This window comes from Salvelinus fontinalis, chromosome 37, assembly GCF_029448725.1.
Source record: "Salvelinus fontinalis isolate EN_2023a chromosome 37, ASM2944872v1, whole genome shotgun sequence".
NCBI classification, from domain to species: domain Eukaryota; kingdom Metazoa; phylum Chordata; class Actinopteri; order Salmoniformes; family Salmonidae; genus Salvelinus; species Salvelinus fontinalis.
The window spans coordinates 18852596-18878539 of NC_074701.1; the positions used below are offsets into that span (position 1 = coordinate 18852596).

General features: G+C 42.2%; 2 protein-coding genes across 3 annotated transcripts; both read left to right on the plus strand.

Moving 5' to 3' along the window:
- Positions 1-1552: 1552 nt before the first annotated feature.
- On the plus strand, positions 1553-2452 carry LOC129835931 (olfactory receptor 14I1-like). The gene has a single exon (XM_055901629.1). It carries the CDS (start codon positions 1553-1555, stop codon positions 2450-2452), a length of 900 nt encoding a protein of 299 aa, XP_055757604.1.
- An 11999-nt stretch (positions 2453-14451) lies between these two features.
- On the plus strand, positions 14452-22944 carry LOC129836310 (coiled-coil-helix-coiled-coil-helix domain-containing protein 1-like). Of its 2 annotated transcripts, XM_055902291.1 has the most exons (3): positions 14452-14776; positions 15502-15620; positions 21049-22944. In XM_055902291.1, the coding sequence occupies exons 1-3, from the start codon at positions 14638-14640 to the stop codon at positions 21160-21162; spliced, it is 372 nt and encodes a 123-aa protein (XP_055758266.1). In that variant the 5' UTR covers positions 14452-14637; the 3' UTR covers positions 21163-22944. The 2 variants fall into 2 exon arrangements, 1 of the variants encoding a protein (XP_055758266.1); XR_008756643.1 differs by lacking the exons at positions 14452-14776; positions 15502-15620 and adding an exon at positions 15729-18948.
- The last annotated feature ends 3000 nt before the right edge of the window (positions 22945-25944 follow it).

Consider the following 25944-nt stretch of genomic DNA (forward strand, 5'->3'; position numbering starts at 1 on the left):
TGTTATTACAGTAATAACATTTGATCACACTTCTTCTTGCACTTGTTTGTGTGGGAATGTTATTCGTTCCAGGTCCAAGGTCCGATGAGGACAATAAGGACAAATATAATGATTAACTGTGGCTATATATAACCATCAACACCATTTGTCCATTCCTAGTCTTCATCTTCTGGGGAAAATAAAGATGTGGGTTCAACTTGTATAAAGAGGTGAGAGTGTTGTCACTTGGATGAATCTATTATTATAAATCTTTTTTGCTGTTATAGGTCAGTATCTCTCTTCTTTCTTTCTTTTTTTTTTTTTTCTTTTTTTTTTCTTTCTTTCTTTCTTTCTTTCTTTCTTTCTTTCTTTCTTTCTTTCTTTCTTTTTATTCTCCAGTCACTCTGAAGGACAGTATGGCAACAAACATTGTGGCATATTTCATGTCCAAATCATTCCAAAGTGTCTGAAATTGATTGTGTAGCTCAAAGTTACAGTACATGGCCATAGCTAGAGCTGACAAGAGCTCTTGAATACGCTTATGCGTGAGAAGATCACAGGCCAAACAGGTGAAACTGTGGATAATGATGATTTTCAGTGGACACCTGAGCACTGTTGTAAACCCTCTACAATTGTAGCCTTGTTTAATCAACGGCTTTTTACATATGCAAACAATACCATCTGCTGTCTCTTCTGGCCATGGTTCTTGAGATGGATCATTCAGCCCAAACCCCACTGTCTTATGTCAGGGTGACAGTCGTCTGCTCCGTCGATTGAGTGATTGTGCGTTGCGTACTAATGATTCCACCTGTCAGAAGACAATGCCCAAATCCAAGTTTCTTATAACAAACTGAAACTGTGGGGATGCTACTATTGCTAACAACCGTGATAAGAGTGGTGAGGGTTGCCGTTGGTCTTGTTGATGTTTGCCATTTTTAACAGACTGAAAAAATGTCCTTATCGGCTGCTCTATAAATGAGGTGTAAATGTCCATGTCGAACTTGTACTTGCTTGTATATTCAGTAGTCATCACTCACCTAAAGGCACTGCCTGATTTCCAGAACACAATGGAAGTGTGATTATTTGCACTTGCAAATCACCTGAATTCACTGATTATTTGGTTCTGGTCTTGTGACCCAGAACCAAATACTGCATGCGGGCTAAATGTTTAAGATGAAAAGGTAGGTTGTGCGATTATGAATAAACAACATCACAAGGGACCAAAATTAATTGGTTTTAAGTTACTGCTAACAAATTGACGGAGTCCTGTTGCTTAAGGATGCTCGAGGCCACCTGCCTTTTCACCTTTTAACTCCTCCCCTAAACTCTCCTTAATCTGTGTCGCTCAAAAGGAGACAGATACTGTCCAAATAAAAGACTGCCAGGTCTACAGCCCAGTTGTAACTGCTATATGGACTCCAAGGACCTGAATACTACCAACTGCTCTCACATGGTCCTCTCTCCTCTCAACCAGAGCACATCAGTTTCAACAAGGCAAATCCATGTCTCCTCGTGTCTCTTTTGGCAAATCGTACAGAATGAGACATCACTGGTCCTTTTGGTCTTGTTGTTCATGACTCTTTTCCTCTTCTCTGTGATGGTGAACAGCTACCTGCTGTTCGCGCTGAAGAGCTCAGATAGCTTCTCCTGGCGGCCTCGCTATACTCTGCTGAAGAATCTGATCGTCAGTGACCTGCTGCTGTCTCTCGCTCTGTCGTCCACCGTGCTCCGCTGCCTGTTGACCAGGCACACACTGGTGTTTGGAGGCTGGTGCATTTTGCAGGTCACTGTCTGTAGCACAGGCATCCTATGCTCTCTGCTCACTCTGACCCTCATGGCCGTGGAGCGTTTCATCTTTATATGCCACGGCCTCCGTTACATGGTCATCTTGACTTCCAAGCGACTACATGTGGCTATAGCGCTGACCTGGGTACTTTCCGTGACCGTAGCTGTTGTCCGAGTGGGTCTTCTACTCTCTGGACAGACCTCTTTTGGCAGAGCCATTCCAGGGCTACTATGCGATCCCGTAATCATGGATAAACTACCTGGCCTTCACTGGGCAATAAAGATGTTCCACACAGTCACTATCATTGTTGTACTTCTCGTCTGCATCTTGACCTTCTCCATCTGCTACAGACGCATGTACCAAGCGGCCCGCAGAGCCGTGGAACCCTTCCACTCTGACAATAGTCTTGCCCGTCACACCATCACCTTCTATTCCTTCATGTTCTTCCTGCAGCTGCTGCCCATCATGGGGAATATGGCTAGATTGGTGCTAAGGAAAACCATGTCCATGACACCTCCTTATCATTTGTCACTGGCGGAGCGCTCAATGTTTTTAACTGTGTTAGTGGCGTTCATGGTACCGCCATGCATCAACCCACTTGCCTACGGTATTCGGAACATGGAGGTACGGCACACACTGGCACAGCTGTTCAGACTGCAGCAGAGGAGGCGGGAAGAAGTGGCCTAATCCTCCCAGTTTACTTTATTGAATCTCCTTGAGGAAATGTGCAGAGGGAGAGGTGGGACAGCTAGTGTGTCTTGAGGATAAAAGTTGTACTTTTCAGAACCTTCCCCATGATATCTACCTTTACCATGCACAGTCAGGTCTGTACTTATTGGCACCTTGCTTTGCTTTTAGGCCCATGGGGAAGGGTGGTATGAGGAGGGGTTTTCTGGTTGCTAGGGGGGTGGGAAGGGGTGGAAAACATGGTTTCCGGGTGGGTGGTTGGGGGGGAGACATGTACTGTAGGATGGGTGGGGTTGGAGTAATGAGGTGGGAGGTTGAGGGTAGAGGCTCACTTTGTTTTTCTCTTTCATAGCTACTCAATGTCTTCTTCCTTTTTGGCTCTGTGATGCGCAGTAACTATTCCATTATATGCATTTGTGCATTGTGCATGTAGCCCCTCAAGAAATGCAAAACATTATAAAGATTTGGTCACACAAAAAGAAGATAGGGGTCAAACTTATTGGCACCCCTGTTTTCAGTACTCTACCATGCTCCGAGTATAACGACACTGAGCCTTTTTCTGAAATGTTTGATGAGATTGGAGAACATGTTGGGAGGGATCTTAGACCATCCCTCTATACAGAATCTTTCCAGATCCTTAATATCCTTCATCTGATCTTATGGACTGCCCTCTTCAATTCGAACCACAAGTTTTCAATGGGGTTCAATTCCGGGGAGAATAATAGCCAAATAGCTCTATTTTCATGTCATTTGAACATAGCATCGCTTCTGATCCAAGTACCAATGCCATTCATCAAACTCCAAGCGGTGCTATGGTCAGATGACATGAAAATAGATCTCTTTGAGTTTGGCATTGAAAAAGAGAAGCTTATGCAGAAAAGTACCTCATACTTATGGTTAAAATATGGTGGTAGATCTTTGATGTTATGTGGCTATTTTGCTTCCATCATGAACTTAATCAAGTATGAGGACATTTTAGACAAAAACCTGGGCTAGGTTTCCCAAAAGCATCATAGCACTAAGAGCATCTTAATTCCATTGAAAATAAATGGACTAAAGATGATCTTAGTGCTACGATGTTTTAGGGAAACCTAGCCCAGATTGTCTCTGCCTGGGGGCTGACACCTGGCCATAAGTAGATCTTCCAGCAAGACAATAACCCCAAGCACTAATCAACATCCTCAGTAAAAGGTTTAATTGACCACAAAATCTATATTTTGCAACGACAATCTCAGTCTCCGGACTTCTACACCATTAAAAACCTGTGGTTTGAATTGATGAGTTCAGTCTATAAGAGCAGACAAAGGATATCAAGGATCTGGAAAGATTCTGTTATAAACATATTATAAAAAGGCTCAGTGTTGTTATCCTTGCTAGGGGAGGGTGCTAGAGTATTGAAAACAGGGGTGCCAATAATTTTGACCCCTATCTTTGAAAAAAAGAAATATTACTTGTTAAACAAAATCTCTTTCTCTGAACAATTATATTAGTGTACAATTATATATATGTTTTTGTATACAGTATAGTGTAGTATTTGTATTATTTATTTTATAAAGTACATTTTTATCAAGGGTGCCAATAATTATGGACCTGACTGTACCTCTGATGTGCATCTCTTCTGTCAGACTGGGCCTTACAGTAAGCCTTTACTTGGACCCTCCATCATAAACCCTACTCATACGACAGCTATGACAGCTGATGACAGCTAATGACAAGAAACTTGAAGATTCAAGTGTTACAGATTGTACTTGTATTTGAATGTACTTGTATGTAATGTTTTATTTAATATACCTTATGATTGTGTATGTAATGTGTGTTGTACCATGTATTTGTGTATAAAAAACAACTACATTGTATGTACTGTGGTCATGAGGATGTTGCCGTAAACATGGTAGCTACAGTATTTATCGTCTAGCTAAACATGATGGCTGCACAAACGTACATTCTTTATAACTAGGATGGCAAAACTATCGGTAATTTACCAAAGTTACCAGAATTGTCAGGTAATTAACAGGTCATCTATGGCAACCTATGGTAACATTGGTAATTTATATTTGAATACATTTTTTAAATGTATTCATATAAAAAAAATCTTAATCTTTATAACTGTGTCCATATTGCCCATGAGTTTCTAGTGATGATGGCCAAGCGGTCGATCGCGGTCGACTGGTTGATCATCAAGGCATTCCTAGTCGATCACCAAACATTTCTGTAAAGAACCCAACGATAAAGCCTTGTTATCCTCATTTTTCTTATTAGTCTCGCGCTGCTGACGGTAGGTGCACTTGATTCAGCAGCCCTAGGCAAAGTGTTCGCATTTTGAACCATTTCATGTGTCTGAAGGTAGAACTCCACCTACCTGGCAGACCCAGAGTGCAAATCAAGTGCACTTATAGGGCTACCGCTGGCCAATCAGCTCAGATCACCGTGTCTGCACAGTTTCCTTGAGCCATAGACTGTAGAAAGAAGCCATGAACGCACAGCGAAGTTGATACTGTGAAATGTGAACATTTTTAAAACCATGCATAGAGAGACTCAACCAATACACAAAAGCATAATTTACTATTAACTCTGCAACTTCTCCATGTCACGTTCCTGACCTGTTTCTGTTAGTTTTGTATGTGTTAGTTGGTCAGGACGTGAGTTTGGGTGGGCAGTCTATGTTTTCTGTTTCTATGTTTGTTTAAGGGTTGCCTGGTATGGCTCTCAATTAGAGGCAGGTGTTTGGCGTTTCCTCTAATTGAGAGTCATATTAAGGTAGGTGTTTTCACACTGTTTGTGGTGGGTGGTTGTCTCCTGTGTCTGTCGTTGCGCCACACGGGACTGTTTTCGGTTCGTTTGTATGTTCGTTCTTTTATGTAGTCAGTTTTTCCTGTTCATGCGTTCTTCGTGTTTCATGTGAGTTCGTTCAGGTCTGTCTACATAGTTTATTTGTTTTGTAATTTTCCAAGTGTATTTCGTTTCGTCTTGTTAAATAAATTCATTATGTCATATCACAACGCTGCGTTTTGGTCAAATCCCTGCTCCTCTTCGGATGAAGAGGAGGAAGAAAGCCGTTACACTCCAACTATTTACTTTTTTCCAAATCTGCCACGAGTTTGCAGCCAAACCATTTACAACAAAGACATATTGGGCCAATTGCAACCATCAAAGGCCACAAGATTATTGCCAGCGTATCTCTCGTGAAACCATCACCATGCGTTAAATGCATCCTTACAGCTGATCTCAATTGCAGCCATTATTGGTCACCTAATTTCCACTCCCTAAAAGCTGATGTCGGTGTTACCTTAGGCTTGCTACCAAAGTCTTTCAAGATATGTTTGCCCTCTGGTGGGTAGGCCTTATTCCATCGGACCAATTTAGTATTACTGTTTGAGCAGACTAAGGGAGATTTACAGTATATATTTGACAACCATTCCGTACAAATAAAATAAAGGATTTCCTTGTTTACTATGGCAAATCTGTGGCAATTTGTGGCAAACAAATGTTGGTGTAGCCTACTCAGTCTTATATTTGTTTTTGATTATGTGATCCATTAAATACATACAACTGTCTTTAAAGTAGAAGTGTCTGGTACGGTCATTTCTTTTCAAAATCACAATCATTTGACAAGATAACAATGGGAGATTAACTGATCTGCTGATTTATTGTTGAGGGTTTTGTTTTAACATGCAAGTGTAAATCATCCCCCGTTAGTAACGTTTTAAGTAATCCAGTTGTATTGTGTAGCTCAGCGCTACATTCTGCCTGTTGGTTGCAATGCACCCACTGTAATAATAAAATAAATACGTGTGTAAAATATATTTCATGCTGAATGTAAAGGTTGTCGTAGTCGTTCTCCTCCTCAGACGAGGAGCATGGATCGGACCAAGATGCGGAGTAGTAGGTATTCATGTTTTAATGGCAAACAAACAAACACTACAAATTAACAAAACAACAAACGTGACCAACCTGCAACAGTCCTGTGTGGCCCAAACGCTGACACAAGAACAAACACCCACCAAAACACCAGTGAAACCCTGGCTGCCTTAGTATGACTCCCAATCAGAGACAAACGATACACACCTGTCTCTGATTGAGAATCATACCAGGCCGAACACAAAAAGCCAACATAGAAATAGAAACCTAGACCAACCCACCCAACTCACGCCCTGACCAACTAAAACAAATACATAACAAAGGAAAACAGGTCAGGAACGTGACACTGAAACTCTCATATTAAACACCAACGGTATTCACTAAGTCGATGGGTTATATTTAGGGTAATGTTTTACAGCTTTGTCATAAAAAAAAATGTAATATAAAAATCATCATGTATTATTATTTTCTATATATTTTACATGTTATGAAAATCCCATAAAATCCTTGAAAGTTTCCCAAATTCAGGTAGTTTACTGATAAACTTTTAGAGTTATCATTAATATACCCTCCCTTTGTAACCCTATTTATAGCACATCCTTTAGCCACTTGTGAAACTCTGCTGCTGTTGTTTCAGTCTACATTCCTCATTGTGATAGAATATATTTTGTTAACCCCCTGCTCCTTTGTCTAGTGTGGACAATCACTCCAATGGCAACAGGGAGGTCAACTTGTTTGAGTAAATAGAGGGGACCAGGTGAAAGTTAGTTTAACCTGTTGAAAGATGGTCATTTTGACCTTTGTTTTGATCTATACGTATAAGCAGACACATACAGTATACTCCAAGTTTCCAACATAAGAATCGCCAAAAAGAGGCCAAATTAAAACTAGTGAAACTACAGTGTGGAGGAAGAGGACTTGTAGTTCTCCACAGTTTATAAACATAGTTTGTATAATGATGGGGTTTCTTTGTTTGTAGCCAGTGAACCCGTCTCTCAGGCACACTACAGAGGTGAGAGGCTGAGAAGGCAGAGCTGACCTTAGCAACTGCCAGCCACCCACTCCCCGTGAGGTCACTAGTCAATTTGCAAATTTACAGAGAGTTCAGAGGGATTCAGACGTATCTCGGTGCAAAACTGAACAAGACAGTACAGGTTAAAGGTCATCCTACAGCTGTAGAGACAGCACCGTCATCCTGACAAACACAAAATCAACCCTAGAACAGAACAGGCATTCCTGAAGCTACCAATTCAACTGACCCTCCACTTAAACATTCCTTCAATTAACAGACAGTATACAGTAAGATTATATCCCACTATGTGTACATCTGCAAATGGTTAGCACCAAAAACATTACTGCATCATTACTGGGGCTGTGACTGGAAAATGGGGCCAGCAACTCCATGTAGGTTCAGGTTTACCAATTAAGTGTTGACTTTCTTAGAGCTTTTTCCATACCAACAGTCTTGTAATTGACAGGCCAGCTCCGATCTGGTCAGCTCCGTTCTGGTCAGCTCCGTTCTGGTCAGCTCCGTTCTGGCCAGCTCCGTTCTGGCCAGCTCCGTTCTGGTCAGCTCCGTTCTGGTCAGCTCCGTTCTGGTTGGTAGGCAGGGGGTCGGGGTTGGTGAACATTGACATCAGTGTGAAGGGCAGGCACTTGACACTGAGATTGACAGCCATGCTTGATGCAATAAACATTCCATTGTTTGTCAACATTTTAATTACATCATCTCAATCTATCGTACTGTTTGTTGTATCATTAGGCCACAAGCGATGTCATACTTTTGCCAAATACTGTGGTTCACAAAGGCATTATCTACATCAAGCTATCAAAGGCCAGATGCCTGTCTATGTTTTTACAAGGCATTTTTTTCATGACAGCCATATACCACAAAACAAGTGTTTCCTGTTCCGAATCAGCTTAATTATCTTAATTACACTGACATGTTGGGGTTGTGTTACAACTTGACATATCACTTGTTCCTGGCATGGATGATAATAACCTCAGGTTAGAATCACTACGAGCTCTGGAATTTTTCTTTATTATATATATTTTTTAGATATGCAAAAGAAGTGTGATTACTTGTGTTTAAAGAGAGATGGGAAAAGAAGGGTAAACTGCTTAGCCAACAAATCAGAAAGAATGCTCAAATAGAAAGTGTTGGATTGATTTACGATTAGAATCCTCACAAAGGAGGAACTTCACGAATCTTCCTGAGAGTGTCTTTCTTTGTAAGTGTGTGTGTGCGTGTGTGCGCGTGCGCGCGTGCGTGCGTGCGTGTGTGTGTGTGTGTTTTTGGTTTTGGTTTTACTATCCTTGTGGGGACCAGAAGTCGCAGTGGTAGGTAGTATATGGGGCTTTGGTGGCAAAACGGATGGCACTGTGATAGAATACATACAATTTGCTGAGTAGAGTGTTGGAGGCTATTTTGTAAACGACATCGCCAAAGTCAAGGATTGGTAGGATAGTCAGTTTTATGAGGGTATGTTTGGCAGCATGAGTGAAGGAGGTTTTGTTGCAAAATAGGAAGCCGATTCTAGATTTAATTTTGGATTGGAAATGCTTAATGTGAGTCTGGATGTCACGCCCTGACCTTAGAGATCCTTTAAATTCTCTATTTGGTTAGGTCAGGGTGTGACTAGGGTGGGCAATCTATGTTTTCTATTTCTTTGTTGGCCTGGTATGGTTTCCAATCAGAGGCAGCTGTTTATCGTTGTCTCTGATTGGGGATCATATTTAGGCAGCCTTTTCCTACCTGTTGTTTGTGGGATCTTGTTTTTGTGTAGCTGCCTGTGAGCAGCCCAGAACGTCATGTTTTGTTTTCTTCTGTATTGTTTTTGGTGAGTTTCATATTTATTAAACATGTGGAACTCTAAGTACGCTGTGCCTTGGTCCATTAATTCAACCAACGATCGTGGCACTGGAAGGAGAGTTTACAGTCTAACCAGACACCTAGGTATTTGTAGTTGTCCACATATTCTAAGTCAGAACCGTCCAGAGTAGTGATGCTAGGCGGGCAGGCGGGTGCGGGCAGCAATCCGTTGAAGAACATGCATTTAGTTTTACTAGCATTTAAGAGCAGTTGGAGGCCACAGAAGGAGTGTTGTATGGTATTGAAGCTTGTTTGGAGGTTTGTTAACACAGTGTTTAAGGAAGGTCCAGATGTATACAGAATGGTGTCGTCTGCGTAGAGGTGGATCAGAGAATCACCAGCAGCAAGAGCGACATCATTGATATATACAGAGAAAAGAATCGGCCCGAGAATTGAACCCTGTGGGACCCCCATAGAGACTGCCAGAGGTCATGACAACAGGCCCTACGATTTGACACACTGAACTCTATCTGAGAAGTTGTTGGTGAACCAGGAGAGGCAGTCATTTGAGAAACCAAGGCTATTGAGTCTGCCAAAAATAATCCAGTGATTGACAGAGTTAAAAGCCTTGGCCAGGTCGATGAAAACGGCTGCACAGTACTGTCTGTTATCTATGGCGGTTATGATATCGTTTCGGACCTTGAGTGTGGCTGAGGTGCACCCATGACCAGCTCGGAAACCAGATTGCATAGTGGAGAAGGTAGGGTGGGATTCAAAATGGTCGGTGATCTGTTTGTTAACTTGGCTTTCGAAGACTTTAGAAAGGCAGGGCAGGATGGATATAGGTCTGACAGCTTGAGTCTAGAGTGTCTCCCCCTTTAGGGATCTCAGACGATACGAAAGAGAGGTTGAACAGGCTAATAAAAGGAGTTGCAACAATTTCGGAGGATCATTTTTAGAAAGAGAGGGTACAGATTGTCTAGCCCAGCTGATTTGTAGGGATCTTTGGGCAAGTTGCTGCGGGGGGTGCAGAGCTGTTGGCCGGGGTAGGGGTGGCCAGGTGGAAAGCATGGCCAGCCGTAGAAAAATGCTTATTGAAATTCTCGATTATCGTACATTTATCTGTGGTGACAGTGTTTCCTAGCCTCAGTGCAGTGGGCAGCTGGGAGGAGGTGCTCTTATTCTCCATGGGCTTTACAGTGTCCCAAAACCTTTTGGAATTAGTGCTACAGGATACAAATTTCTGTTTTAAAAAGCTAGCCTTAGCTTTCCTAACTGACTGTGTATATTGGTTCCTGACTTCCCTGAAAAGTTGCATATCGTGGGGGCTATTCGATGCTAATGCAGTACGCCACAGGATGTTTTTGTGCTGGTCAAGGGCAGTCAATTCTGGAGTGAACCAAGGGCTATATCTGTTCTTAGTTATCATTTTTTTTAAGGGGGCATGCTTATTTAAGATGGTGAGGAAAGCGCTTTTAAAGAACAACCAGGCATCTTCTACTGACGGGATGAGGTCAATATCCTTCCAGGATACCCAGGCTAGGTCGATTAGAAAGGCCTGCTCGCAGAAGTGTTTTAGGGAGCGTTTGACAGTGATGAGGGGTGGTCGTTTGACCGCGGGCCCATTACAGACGCAGGCAATGAGGCAGTGATTCATGAGAGAGCACATGTTTATGGATTTAGGGTTGTACCTGGTAGGTTCCTTGATAATTTGTGTGAGATTGAGGGCATCTAACTGAGATTGTAGGATGGCCGGGGTGCTAAGCACATCCCAGTTAAGGTCACCTAACAGTACGAACTCGGAAGATAGATGGGGTCAATCAATTCACATATGGTGTCCAGGGCACAGCTGGGGGCTGAGTGGGGCCTATAACAGCGACAACAGTGAGAGACTTATTTCTGGAAAGTTTGATTTTTAAAAGTAGAAGCTCGAACTGTTTGGTCACAGACCTGGCTAGTCTTAGCTGCACTAGGAACCCTATTGAGGGGCTGAGCTTTAGACTCGCCGTCATTGTCATTTTTGTGAGTTTTTGTATCCTGAATGTTACTGCTATGGAAAATGTTTTCAACGCAAGGCGTGTTTCCGAAAATCCTTCATCTAAAATAAACAGAGTACTATTTTTCTACAACAATGGGTGTTTCTTCTCATCTATCACCTCCCTTGGCTACTCTGGTTCTACTCTGGAATTTTAAGCAACTTTGGAAAAGTGACTCAAATGCTAAAATGCATGCATTTTCCCTCTAAATGACAAAAAAACAATTTTCTCTGTCACACTCTCAGTCACAACACACGTTTCTCGGGCTGTTTGAATTGGAGGTGGGCGATGCCAGCTCAATAGCAAAGGCGGTAGGTGAGTTTCTTGAGTAGTGTAACTGTCACGACTTCCCATCTATAATTTAGCCCAAACAACTACCTCTTTACCTACTGTATTTATTTATTTATTTATTTTGCTCCTTTGCACCCCATTATTTCTATCTCTACTTTTTCTATCTCTACTTTTTTTATTTTATTATTATTATTCTTTTTTTTACTTGCTATATTGTATTTACTTTGCCACCATGGCCTTTTTATATTTTTATTTATTTATATATATATTTTGTTTGCCTTCACCTCCCTTATCTCACCTCACTTGCTCATATTGAATATAGACTTATTTTTCACTGTATTATTGACTGTATGTTTGTTTTACTCCATGTGTAACTATGTGTTGTTGTATGTGTCGAACTGCTTTGCTTTATCTTGGCCAGGTCGCAATTGTAAATGATAACGTGTTCTCAATTTGCCTACCTGGTTAAATAAAGGTGAAATAAAAAAATAAAAAAATTAGCTTGTACCTATAATTGTTGATCAGTTAGGTAGCATGTTAACTAACTACCAATACACTGCTTAAAACTATAATTGTTCAGAATGTGTAGGTTTACTAGTTAAAAAGAAAATTAAGTGCAGCAGTCATGTGGTCAGATTTTTATGGTCTTAGAAGGATGCTGGATGAAATGTTGTGCCAATATCCAGCAACTTCACATAGCTATTGAAGAGGAGTAGGACAACATTCCACAAGCCGCAATCAACAGCCTGATGAACTCTATGCGAATGAGATATATCACGCTGCATGAAGCAAATGGTGGTCACATCAGATACTGACTGGTTTTCTGCTCCACGCCCCTACCTATTTTTTAAGGTATCTGTGACCAACAGATGCATATCTGTATTCCCAGTCATGTGAAATCCATAGATTAGGGCCTAATGAATTTATTTCAATTGACTGATTTCCTTATATGAACTGTAACTCAGTAAAATCTTAGAAATTGTTGCATGTTGCATTTATATTTTTGTTTAGTGTATAATGTCAATCCTCCATTGGAAATCTATTGAAATCATAGAAATATAAATAATAGAAGAAACAATTTTAAGTTGACATTTGACAATGGGTTGACAATTGTGTCTCAACCGATGGCGGGCACAACACAATCACTTCAGATGATGTGAAATAGGGTCTAAGCTTCAACAAATGTGAATAGAAACAAAATCTTGAGTTCACAGGTTTTTAGATAATTTACGTTTAAAGGTTAAGAAAAAGACAAATGTTATTAAAACCTTGTTTTCAGAAATGATCAAATAATTTTGTTTGACAACACTGTTTGTAAGCTTTTAAATGATATCAAACTCACCCGTTTATCTTTTCCAGTGATGAAGACATGGATGTGTCGTGGTATAATAAGGAATTATCATGGTCCACACACACCAACACAGTCGTGAAGAAGCCACAACAATGTCTCTTCCCCCTCAGGAGGCTGAAAAGATTTGGCATGGGCCCTCAGATCCTCAAAAACGTTTACAGCTGCACCATTGAGAGCATCTTGACTGGATGCATCACTGCTTGGTATGGCAACTGCTTTGCATCCAACTACAAGGTGTTACAAGAGGGTAGTTACAGAGGGTAGTGCGTACGGCCCAGTACATCACTGGGGCCAAGCTCTGCCTTCCAGGACCTCTATATCAGGCGGTTTCAGTCAAGTCATAGACTGTATCAATCCTGTTGCCTAGTCACTTTATCCCTAGCTATGTACATATCTAATTCAATTACCCCGTACCCCTGCACATCAACTCAGTACTGGTACCCCGTGGATGTAGCAAAGTTATCGTTACTTATTGTGTATTTATTCCTTGTTATTTTAATTTTTTAAATTTCTCTTTTTTTTCTTTCTGCATTGTTGGAAAGTAAACATTTTACTGTTAGTCTACACCTGTTGTTTACAAAGCATGTGACAAACAACATTAGATTTGACTGTATGGTGGGGTGTGCAAAATGGGTCAACTTTGAGCACCTTTATCTCCTGAATGTTTTGGCATTCAGGTCCAAAAGGTCACTTTCTGACTTCTTCCACGGGCAAACATGCATGGAAAGTTTTGTTTAAATCATGATGTCAAAAGTGATTAAATTCAAATGGATTTACCCATTAATGTCCATGAGATTTGTGTGTCATCTCCTGAAGATTCCCCTCTCTGTATTGGGAGTTGAGGTGAGTTCGCCTGACATAACTATCAATACTAATATCTGCTGAGTTTACAGCTTTGATACAACGTGCCTGGAGGGATGTCCCAATGTTTGGACTTGCCCTACATTCTAACAAAATGTCACACTGCCATATTGGGGAGTCTACATATTTCTCTTTGCATGCCTACCTTTCCACTAGATACTCCAGGTAACCTTGAGGCAGAATGTGTATAATTTAGAATGTGCCAATGCCAGTAAATTATTGCAGCCCATGGGCAAGAATGCAAAAGCTCAAGAAGGCTCTTAAAATTGGTAATCTATAAATTGGACAAGCAAGTTATGTAACTCCTTTGATACAATATTATTAACCAAATACAATTTAGTTATTAAAGGGGTAATCCGCAGTAAACAATAAAGTGGCCACCCGCCATTGTTTTGGTAAAGAGCCGAGGGATGGGGCTGGAGAAATGTATGTCTCAAATTCATACAGAGCCATGGAAGCAAGGACTGACCATCCATTATATCAAAATTATAGTTTTATTAATATTCTGAGGCTATACAGTGTTTGTTAACAATTACATTGTTTACAAATAATGGTAAAACAAGCTTATATTTTTAGTTCTGATGGGGTACGACAGTTGAACTAAGCTCATGAGGCTTTTATAAGTTATACTTCTAGAATCAATGAGTATATAATTTATCAAAGTCCAAAAATGGAAGTACCAATCGCATTTTGCCGCTTTAAATACATTTAAAATGTGCAGCTCATTAGACGACAGAAAACTACAAACGCTTTACGTTAATCTTTCGTAATGCATTGTCACAACATAGTCATTACTACAGTAACAGCAATATACGACCAAAGATGGCGCCCCACGTTTGTCTCTTATGAGGAAATAATGTTAGAGAAAATATAAATTCACGTATCTAGGCTGTTTTGCGATAGTTTATTGTGAAAGCAAGATATTACATTTATATTTTCGCTATTTACGTGTGATAATTGTATTGTGCAAACCGCAATGGCGATGCAAGGTGGGACTGCACTTCAGGAGAAGGTCAGTCGGATGTTGAGCAGAAAGCATAAAAAGCCCGTTCTGAAACCCAACAAGCCGCTTGTTCTGAAAGATGAGGTCGCCAACAGGAAAATTAAGAAAGGGGGTAAGGCTTTTCTGTTAAAGGCTTCCAAACTAACCTGTGTAATGACATGTTCTATCCAGTGGACAAGGCTGTAGACATAACACAGCCAACAGCCCAGTACATTTAGTTAGCTAATTGCACGTTTTGTTATTTATTGCTTTACGATTTGTACTGAACGACACGTTTCCCCTAAACGGTGCGCACCGTTCTTCAACAGTCTTGAGGTACGTTTGCTAGCGGTTAGCAAGGTGTGACCTTATCAATATGGGTGTGAATGACTATTTTAAATCGCAACCTCGTACAAAACACACGATCGCCCTCTGGTCCACCATAATCACGTCTGTTCTTCAACTGGGGTGTATTCATTCCGCCAAACAGTGGCAAAACGTTTTGCAACTAAAACGAGTTTCTATTTGAGAACTTCAGGTAGGTTCCTCCCCGTTTAATTTGCTTCTGTTTAAGAAACGTTTTGGAACATAATAGGCGGAATGAATTCCCCCCTGGTCGTGCTGTTCAGTATAGTTTCGGTGGAATTAAACATTGCACACTGTTCTGTCTACTGAACGTGCCCCAGCTCTCTACACTCTGATTGGTCGGCTGTGTTGACTGGTACATCTCTTATTTACAATGTGCATAAATGACACACTCTTGAAATCATTGTAGATCAGTCATCAGCATGCTGAATTAGTAGTACCTTTATAATTTTGACAACAGCATTGGAAAGTGATTCCACTGTTTTCCCACAGAGGCCACATGCGTCACAGAGATGTCCATGATGATGGCGTGCTGGAAGCAGAACAACTTCGCCGACACCCTCTGCTCCAATGAAATGCAGTCCTTCTATAAGTGTGTTGAGAAAGCCCAGGTATGTTGCTGCTACTCACAGTGTACAGGAAATCCTTGCTCCAGGCTTATTGCACACAGCCCTATCTCCCGACCCCCTGTTGTTTTAAACTAGGTCAGCACTGTTATGTTCTTCATTAAACATTTTGCTAGGAGACAAGGGCCAAGGTAATTAGACAGCACGGGTAACATCATTTTCTCTGCCGTTTACTGGCTTGAGACGAGTCATAACAAAACTCTCCCCCTGCCCAGTTTCCTTTAGGGTCTTCCATCCTGTTTCGCTTTTTATTTGTGTCAGGGCTAATTTCCCCTCAGCTGAGGTTCCCAGCTACTGCATGCTACTATGCCGCACAGATGGATAACAAGTTATTAGCTTAATTACGTTTTCAGTTTAGTGTCTATGTAACTGATGTGAAATGGCTAGCTAGTTAGCGGTGATGCGCGCTAATAGCGTTTCAATCGGTGACGTCACTCGCTTTGAGACCTTGAAGTAGTGGTTCCCCTTGACCACTACGGCTTTTGTGGAGAGATGGGTAACGATGCTTCGTGGGTGACTGTTGTTGATGTGTGCAGAGGGTCCCTGGTTCACGCCCGGATCGGGGCGAGGGGACGGACTAAAGTTAAAACTGTTACATCTACAAGGAGTAATACATTATTTATAAATGTGAATAAATACACTATATTTACAAAAGTATGTGGACACCACTTCAAATGGGTGGATTCGACTATTTCAGCCACACCCGTTGCTGACAGGTATATAAAATCAAGCACACAACCATGCAATCTACATAGACAAACATTGGCAGTAGAATGTTCTCACTGAAGAGATCAGTGACTTCACGTGGCACCGTCATAGGATGACAACTTTCCAACAAGTCAGTTCGTCAAATTTCTGCTCTGCTAGAGCTGCCCCGGTCAACTGTAAGTGCTGTTATTGTGAAGTGGAAACATATAGGAGCAACAATGGCTCAGCCGGGAAGTGGTAGGCCACACAAGCTCACAGAACAAAAATTGTCTGTCCTCGTTCAACACCCACTACTGAGTTCCAAACTGCTTCTGGAAGCAACGTCAGCACAATGACTGTTTGTTGGGAGCCTCATGAAATGGGCTTCCGTGGTCGAGCAGCCGCACTCAAGCCTAAGATCCTCCATGCGCAATTCCAAGTGTCGGCTGGAGTGGTGTAAAGCTCGCCGCCATTGGACTCTGGAGCAGTGGAAACGCGTTCTCTGGAGTGATGAATCACACTTTATCTGGCAGTCCGACGGACGAATCTGGGTTTGGCAGATACCAGAAGAATGCAACCTGCCCCGAATGCATAGTACCAACTGTCAACTTTGGTGGGGGAGGAATAATGGTCTGGGGCTGTTTTTAATGGTTCGGACTAGGCCCCTAGATGAAGATAAATCTTAACGCTACAGCATACATTCTGCTTCCAACTTTATGGCAACAGTCTGGGGAAGGCCCTTTCCTGTTTCAGCATGACAATGCCCTTGTGCACAAAGTGAGGTCCATACAGAAATTGTTTGTCGAGATCGGTGTGGACGAACTTGACTGACCTGCACAGAGCCCTGACCTCAGATGAAGATGGCGCCGACGGATATGGCAGCATCTTGACTAGCTCTTTGGAAACTTTGCAGTATTTAGTTTTTTTTAATATACTCTTTTTTTTTTACATTATTAGCTCAGGAAATGTTTTGTGTCATAAAATACAGCCGGGAAGAACTATTGCATATTAGAGTGGCGGTAACTCACCAGAACTGTCAGCATTACGATCAGGAATACGACTTCCCTGGAGAAGATCTTTGTTCACTCTCCCCAGAGCAATAGAACTTATTCCAGAGGCCAACCCAAAACATTGCCGGCGGAGGAGAGGCACTTGAGGCGGCCTGCTGGTTCGGCTTAGGAAGTGCGCACACCACCCACCGCTTCCGAGTATATTATTCGCTAATGTTCAGTCTTTGGATAACACAGTTGATGAGTTTAGAGCAAGGATTTCTTTCCAGAGAGACATCGGGGCCTGTAACATACTTTGTTTCACGGAAACATGGCTCTCTCGGGATGCTCTGTCGGAGTCGTTAAAGCCAGCAGGATTCTCAGTACATCGCACAGACAGGAATGAATATCTCGCTTGGAAGCAGAAGGGTGGAGGGGTGTGTTTCATAATTAACGACTCATGGTGTAATTCTAGGAACATACAGGAACTCAAGTAAATTTGGTCACCCGACCTAGAATACCTCACAATTAAATGCCGACCATATTATCTCCCAAGAGAATTCTCCAACGTCATCGCCACGGCCGTTTACATCCCACCTCAAGCCGAAACCTCGACGGCTCACAAAGAACTTCACTGGAATTTATGCAAACTGGAAACCACATATCCTGAGGCTGCATTTATTGTAGCTGGGGATTTTTAACAAAGAAAATCTGAGGACTAGGCTGCCGAAGCTCTATCCACATATTGACTGTTCTACTCGCACTACTAAGACTCTCGACCATTGCTATTCAAACTTGTGGAATGCTTACAAGGCCCTCCCCTCCCTCCTTTCGGCAAATCTGACCACGACTCCATCTTGCTCCTCCCGTCCTATAGGCAAAAACTCAAACAGGAAGTGACCGTGCTTCGTACTATTCAACACTGGTCTGACCAATCAGAATCCACGTTTCAGGATTGTTTTGATCACATGGACTGGGATATGTTCCGGGTAGTTTGCGAAAATAATCGCATGCACAGATACGGTGACTGAGTTTATAAGGAAGTGTATAGGAGATGTAGTACTAACTGTGACTATTAAAACCTACCCTAACCAGAAACCGTGGATAGATGTAGCATTCGTGCAAAACTGAAAGCGCGAACCACCGCATTTAACCATGGCAAGGTGACTGGCATGGCAGAATATAAACAGTGTACTTATTCACTCCGCAAGGCAATCAAGCAAGCTAAACGTCAGTATAAAGATAACGGTCTACAAAAGGAAAACCAGCCACATCGCCGAGACCGACGTCTTGCTTCCGGACAGGCTAAATAATTTTTTTGCGCGCTTTGAGGATAACACAGTGCCACCGACGGCCCACTACCAAGGACTGTGGGCTCTCCTTCTCCATGGCCGACGTGAGTAAAACGTTTAAACGCGTTAACCCTCGCAAGGCTGCCGGCCCAGACGGCATCCCTAGCCGCGTCCTCAGAGCATGCACAGACCAGCTGGCTGGTGTTTATGCGTGCGTCACAGAGATGCGTCACAGAGATGTCCATGATGTCCATGATGATGGCGTGCTGGAAGCAGAACAACTTCGCCGACACCCTCTGCTCCAATGAAATGCAGTCCTTCTATAAGTGTGTTGAGAAAGCCCAGGTATGTTGCTGCTACTCACAGTGTACAGGAAATCCTTGCTCCAGGCTTATTGCACACAGCCCTATCTCCCGTGTCTATGTAACTGATGTGAGCCGCGTCTAGAGCATGCCGCGTCTAGCCGCGTCCTCAGAGCATGCACAGACCAGCTGGCTGATGTTTATGGACATATTCAATGTCTCCCTATCCCAGTCTCCTGTCCCCAAATGCTTCAAGATGGCCACCATTGTTCCTGTACCCAAGAAGGCAAAGGTAACTGAACTTAATGACTATCGCCCTGTAGCACTCACCTCTGTCATCATGAAGTACTTTGAGAGACTAGTCGAGCATCATATCATCTCTACCTTACCTGCCACCCTAGACCCATTTCAATTTGCTTAGCGCCCCAATAGATCCACATACGATGCATTCGCCATCACTCTGCACACTGCCCTATACCATCTGGACACGAGGAATACCTATGTAAGAATGCTGTTTATTGACTATAGCTCAGCATTCAACACCATAGAACCCTCCAAGCTCATCATTAAGCTTAAGGCCCTGGGTCTGAACCCCACCTTGTGCAACTTTGTCCTGGACTTCCTGGCGGGCTGCCCCCAGGTGGTGATGGTAGGAAACATTACCTCCACTCCGCTGATCCTCAAAACTGGGGCCCCACAAGGGTGCGTGTTCAGCCCCCTTCTATGCTCCCTGTTCACCCATGACTGAGTGGCCAAGCACGCCTCCAACTCAATCATCAAGTTTGCAGACGACACAACAGTAGTAGGCTTGATTACCAACAATGACGAGACAGCCTACAGGGATGAGGTGAGGGCTCTGGGAGTGTGGTGCCTAGAAAACAACCTCACTCAACGTCAACAAAACAAAGGAGATGATCGTGGACTTCAGGAAACAGCAGAGCGTGCACCCCCTTATCTACATTGACGGGACCACAGTGGAGAAGGTGGAAAGCTTCAAGTTCCTTGGCGTACGCATCACTGACACTGAAATGGACCACCCACACAGACAGTGTGGTAAAGAAGGTGCAACCGAGCCTCTTTAAACCTCAGGAGGGTAAATAAGTTTGTCTTGTCACGTAAAACCCTCACAAACTTTTACAGACGCACAATTGAAAGCATCCGGTCGTGCTGTATCACCGCCTGGTACGGAAATTGCACTGCCCGCAACCACAAGGCTCTCCAACGCATCACCGGGGCAAACTACCTGTCCTCCAGGACACCTACAGCACCCAATGTCACAGGAAGGTCAAAAAGATCATCAAGGACATCAACCACCTGATCCACTAAAGCTGGGGTCGAGAGACTGAAAAACAGCTTCTATCTCAAGGTAATCAGACTGTTAAACAGCCATCACTAGCACATTAGAGGCTGCTGCCTATAGGCATAGACTAGAAATCACTCGCCACTTTAAGGAATTGAACACTAGTTACTTTAATAATGTTTACATATCTTGCATTACTCATCTCATATGTGTATATACTGTTTTCTATACTATTCTCCGGTATCTTAGTCTGCTCCGCTCTGACATCTCTCATTCATATGTATAGTCTTAATTCATTCCTAATTAGATCTGTGTGTATTGGGTATATGTGACCAATTAAAATGTGATTTTGATTTGAACCCCAACCAACACCCTTGGGATGAATTTGAACGCCGACCAAGAGCCAGGCCTAATCGCCCAACATCAGTGCCCGACCTCACTAATGCTCTTGTGGCTGAATGGAAGCAAGTCCCCACAGCAATGTTCCAGCATCTAGTGGAAAGCCTTCCCAGAAGAGTGGAAGCTGTTATAGCAGCAAAGGGGGGACCAACTCCAAATTAATGCCCATGATTTTGGAATGAGATGTTCGATGAGCTGATGTCCACATACTTTTGGTCATGTAGTGTATCTCAAGCCGATATGTTTTTAAATTAATTAGTATTTGTATTTATTATGGATCCCCATTAGTTGCTGCCAAGGCAACAGCTACTCTTTCAGGGATCCAGCAAAATTAAGGCAGTTATAAAAGTTTTAAAACATTACACATATCTATAACACAAAATCCAGTATTGAATGAGGCAATACATTTTCTTAAAGTTTTTCTTTCATTGTGTTTCCTTACAGATTGCAGTGAAAAACAAATCAGAGCAACACACCATCGTCCAGAGTGGACGCCTTCAACCCAAACAAGCCACTATCCTGCTGAAAAGATACCCCAACTTACACATAGAAATCTAGGACTACTCCCAGCCATACTACTACGATTTATTAATTGACAAAGGTTGAGGGCCAGAGAATCTTAACCATCCTCCCCACTGTCCTCTGTCATCATGCTTGGCCTTTGTGGCCAACTGAGGTCTCTGCTGGTTCTTACGGTAAAGAGGAAGTCTCTTAGATCATAGAAACATCACCAACGTTCCACGAATGCCAGACGTGATAATCAACAAAGTGAATTATGTGGATTTATTGTGCTGCAGATGCACTTCTTGTGATTGCCATGTTAAATTGAGTACGCTGTTATAGGTCATCATATAAAACAGTACCATTAAAATGGCTTCAGTCACAAAAGAAGGTTCCTACGAATATGTAACTTCACTCACTTGTCTAGTATTTTGAAGATAATTTTCATTACGCATTCAGTTATTGCTATATTATTGCATGGCTTTTTAAGATGCCCTACTAATTTACATTTCTCAAGTACAGATCAAGGATGTTTGTGTTCATAACTTGACATGATATTGTGTGTGCCCTGGATGAAATATAGTGTGACTGACTGTTATCTCAGTGTCCTGAGTTGACTCCCATAAAAATGATTTCCCTTTCAAAATTATCTAAATAAATCCATACTGCACAGACAGGTGGTTGCTAACAATATTAAGATATTAGTGACCTCTGCAGTATTTAATTATGGTTATTTTGTTGCATTTCCTCTGGAGTGCACCACTACCGGACGATCACCTCAATAGGATACCTATTTTGAGTTTCCAATGGATCACTCAAATGTAATTTGAAACACTCCTGATATAGTTGAACTGCCTAGCTGTTCTCTATTATTGGCCAATTTGCCAGATAGGATTACATGCCAGGAAGCAAAGCCCATTGCAGGTCATAGTCTTATAGGTATTGGAAATTGTATTAAGATGACTGAGGTACCAAGACAATATCTCAGTGGCTGACTAATGTCTACTGGAATTTCAGCTCCACTTTGCATTACCTTATAATTCAAGTCCTTTTTATTTAAGGCAGTGGTTTTTATTTTGCGCTAATTAAGTTTGAAGTCTGTCAGCGTGGATGCACTGTCATCCAGGAAACTGCTCAATCCTCTATCAGATTTGGGTTGGTCCTCATTATAAAAAGAGAAAAATGCCATCTCGCTCCACCCACACTGCCCACCATTTTCTTGCCATATTTATTTCCTGCTAAACGTGCATACTGAAATGGAAATGCTTTCCTTTGTCATCAGCACTCGTGCAGATGAGTTTGATCATACCACCACAAAATAGCAATTCACTCTAGGGCTGAGTCCGACCTGAGTTAAGCTTGCATAAATGGAGCGCAATTCCCTCATGAACTTTTCTCTATGTGTATTCTGAGCTTGATTTTAAGCAGGAGAATAGCATGCTATTCATTTGGGTGGAGATCAAATGAATAAAGGTGTGGTGGAGGTGTCTATAGATACGCAGTATTCTGACCTTGACTTAATTCCCTAATAATTCCACCACCTTACACACAAGGAAACCATGAATAAGGTCTAGTGAACCTACCGGTTCCAAGTTGGAAAAGCAGCATATACTTAATTTTTTTAGACTGAAATAACACCATTCTCCATGCACTGTAATTTACAACTTGATAAGAGCTATTGATAAGAGCTAGGTAAATTAGTAATATGTTTGGATAAGGGAATTGTAAATATAAATAACTTGATTTAGATCTATACCAAACAAAAATATAAATGCAACATGTAAAGTGTTGATCCCATGTTTCATGAGCTGAAATAAAAGATCCCAGAAATTTTCCACACCCACATAAAGCTTATTTCTCTCAAGTTTAGTGCACAAATTTGTTTACATCCCTGTTAGTGAGCATTTATTCTTTGCCAAGCTAATCCATCCACCTGACAGGTATGGCATATCAAGAAGCTGATTAAACAGCTTGATCATTATGCTGGAGACAATAAAAGGCCACTCTAAAATGAGGAGTATTTCTTGTCTGTAATAAAGCCCTTTTAAGGGGAGAAACTCATTCTGATTGGCTAGGCCTGGCTCCCAAGTGGGTGAGCCAATGCTCTCTCAGGCCTACCAATGGCTGCGCCCCTGTCAAATCATGTGAAAGCCATAAATGACGGCCTAATGAATATATTTAAATTGACTAACTCCATACAAATATTTTTATATATTTTTGTTCAATATATTTGATCTTATAATGACTGGAGACAAAACCAGTCATATGACAGCAAACTGAAGCATATCAACAGTAAAGTTTATGAATTTAAATTTTACGGCCTTTTAACTAGCTGGAATAGGCACTCTCAAATGTCTTAATTATAGGCTACCCTGACTTTTTCTGTTTCCTATTTCTATTATGTTAAATATTAGCCACTGTCAGTATCGACCGTCAGTAGGTTTAATAACCACACATATTCAACTGCCAATTTACTGTTAGTTCCCTTCAGTTGTTATTGCCTACATTATCATTCCATTTAATTCCATTGTTTTGTTTACCTTAATTTGCTTTATCTGCAAATGCCGCCACGGCTGTGTGGTTGTTGTTGAGGATCGTTAGTAACAGTTGATAAAACAAATAGGAGAAATGTGGTGGACCCTCAAATGGACATACAAATTTCTCGAGGTTAGAATATCGCAAAAAATCTGATATATCTTTAATTCGAGAGAAGACAACCTCCCACGTTATAACATCGGCCAGTATTAAAATCGGACATGTATGATAAACATTTTGGTGATCTAAATGTAATATTCCTATTAACTTCCAGTGTAGTTAAGTGGCTTTATCGCAATGCTACGTCATACGGGCTTAATTTCTGCCTGCTTGAATGACAATAGCTCAGATAGCCTACATGAAATGACCCCAGGAATCGATAAAACATTGCTCAGAGATGCACAAAAACAATATAACATTCAAAATGGGTGAGACTTTATTTTCATTTTTGTTGCATACATTTTTACAATACAGCCAATTTTGACTTTGCAGCGGTCCCATCTAGCGGAAATTGCTCAGTTCTGCCTCATAGGACCCATCCCAATAAATGTCAACCTGCTTTAAGAGGCATAGAGCCCCACAGTGGAGGTGTCATAATACCCATAAAACCTAGCGGTCAAACAGGGAAATGGTTCCAATCGTTTTTCCACCATAAATTTTTCCCATAGGGGATTTTAGAAACACTTAAAATAAGGGCTGGGTTATGTGTAGGCTTACCATGGCTTGACGTGGTAAGCCTCCAGTAATGATCCATGGCACGAAGCCTCCAGCGATGATCCATGGCACGAAGCCTCCAGTGATGATCCATGGCAAGAAGCCTCCAGTGATGATCCATGGCACGAAGCCTCCAGTGATGATCCATGGCACGAAGCCTCCAGTGAGGAGTCATGGCACGAAGTCTTCAACGAAGGCCTCCAGTCCGGAGCCTCCAGCGACGGTCTCCAGTCCGGGGCCCCTAGCGACGGTCTCCAGTCCGGGGCCCCCAGCGACGGTCTCCAGTCCGGGGCCCCCAGCGACGGTGCCCAGTCCGGGGCCCGCAACAAGGGTGCCCAGTCCGGGGCCCGCAACAAGGGTGCCCAGTCCGGGGCCCACGACGATGGTGCCCAGTCCCAGCACCAGAGGTGCCACCAAAGTGGGGTGAGCCAGTTGTGGAGCGGGGTCTGCGTCCCGCACCTGAGCCGCCACTGCGGATAGATGCCCACCCAGACCCTCCCCCATAGGTTTAGGTTTTGCGGCCGGAGTCCGCACCTTTGGGGGGGGGGGGGGGGGGTCTCTATTTTGGTTTGGTCAGGGTGTGAGTTGGGGTGGGTATTCTATGTTCTATTATTTGTATTTCTATGTTTTGGCCGGGTAGGGTTCTCAATCAGGGACAGCTGTCTATCGTTGTCTCTGATTGAGAACCATACTTAGGTATCCCTTTTTCCCACCTGTCTTTGTGGGAAGTTGACTTTGTTTATGGCACTTAGCCTTTAGTTTCACGGTTTGTTTTGTCGTGTTTATTGTTTTGTTTCGGCATCTTTTCTAATAAAAAGAAAATGTACGCTCACCACGCTGCACCTTGGTCCAGTTCTTTCAACGGCCGTGACAGGTAGGCTATGTATTGTACAATGGCACAATCATTATTTTAATTCACGTTTAATTTCGGCTTGGCCTCATAGGCCTCTGTGTATACATAAGCTCTAGTATGCATGTGGTTGTTTTGAATTAATCATTACCTTAGAAAGCGCTTCTTCAAATGAATCAATCACTTTTTTAAATCAACCAATCTGTTGGCCAGCAAGTGGGAGGGTTTTCAGGGGTTGAATAAAATTGATTCAGAGTGTGCAAGGTAGCCACACCTGCAAAGTGAGTTATAAGACTGAATTAGATAAGCTAGGAAAGGCATGCATTCCTATGTCTGAATCGGCCCCTATATATTTATGTATACAGTAAGAAACAGTAAGGTAGTGTATTGCTTTTCTATATTTCTGCACTCGGACTGGCAGTCATTTTAAGCATGTAAAAGGAACAAGGCCTCCCCATCCCAACAATGATCTTGACTTACACATTGCCCAGGTGTCAAATATGGTGTGAAAATATTCTAGACCAGTTCCAACAGATTACCTTTCACCTGCTCTTTGACTCTGTAGCCATGTCACATCAAGTCCAAATTCATATTCATAATAATATTACTATATTTACTTCAGACTGACACGCCTAAATAATTAACAGTCCAATACTCAAGGAAACTCAATACGTCTTTTGAAGATCATATCAGAACCCAGAAGGCCTTTCTGCTTTTGTTAGGCCCTCTTTGATTCCTTG

Coding starts and splice junctions, on each gene's coding strand:
- LOC129835931 (XM_055901629.1), top strand. CDS start 1,553: ATGACTCTTTTCCTCTTCTCTGTGATGGTGAACAGCTACCTGCTGTTC.
- LOC129836310 (XM_055902291.1), top strand. CDS start 14,638: ATGGCGATGCAAGGTGGGACTGCACTTCAGGAGAAGGTCAGTCGGATG. Junction 14,777..15,501: donor CAGGAAAATTAAGAAAGGGG/GTAAGGCTTTTC, acceptor GTTTTCCCACAG/AGGCCACATGCGTCACAGAG. Junction 15,621..21,048: donor AGTGTGTTGAGAAAGCCCAG/GTATGTTGCTGC, acceptor GTTTCCTTACAG/ATTGCAGTGAAAAACAAATC.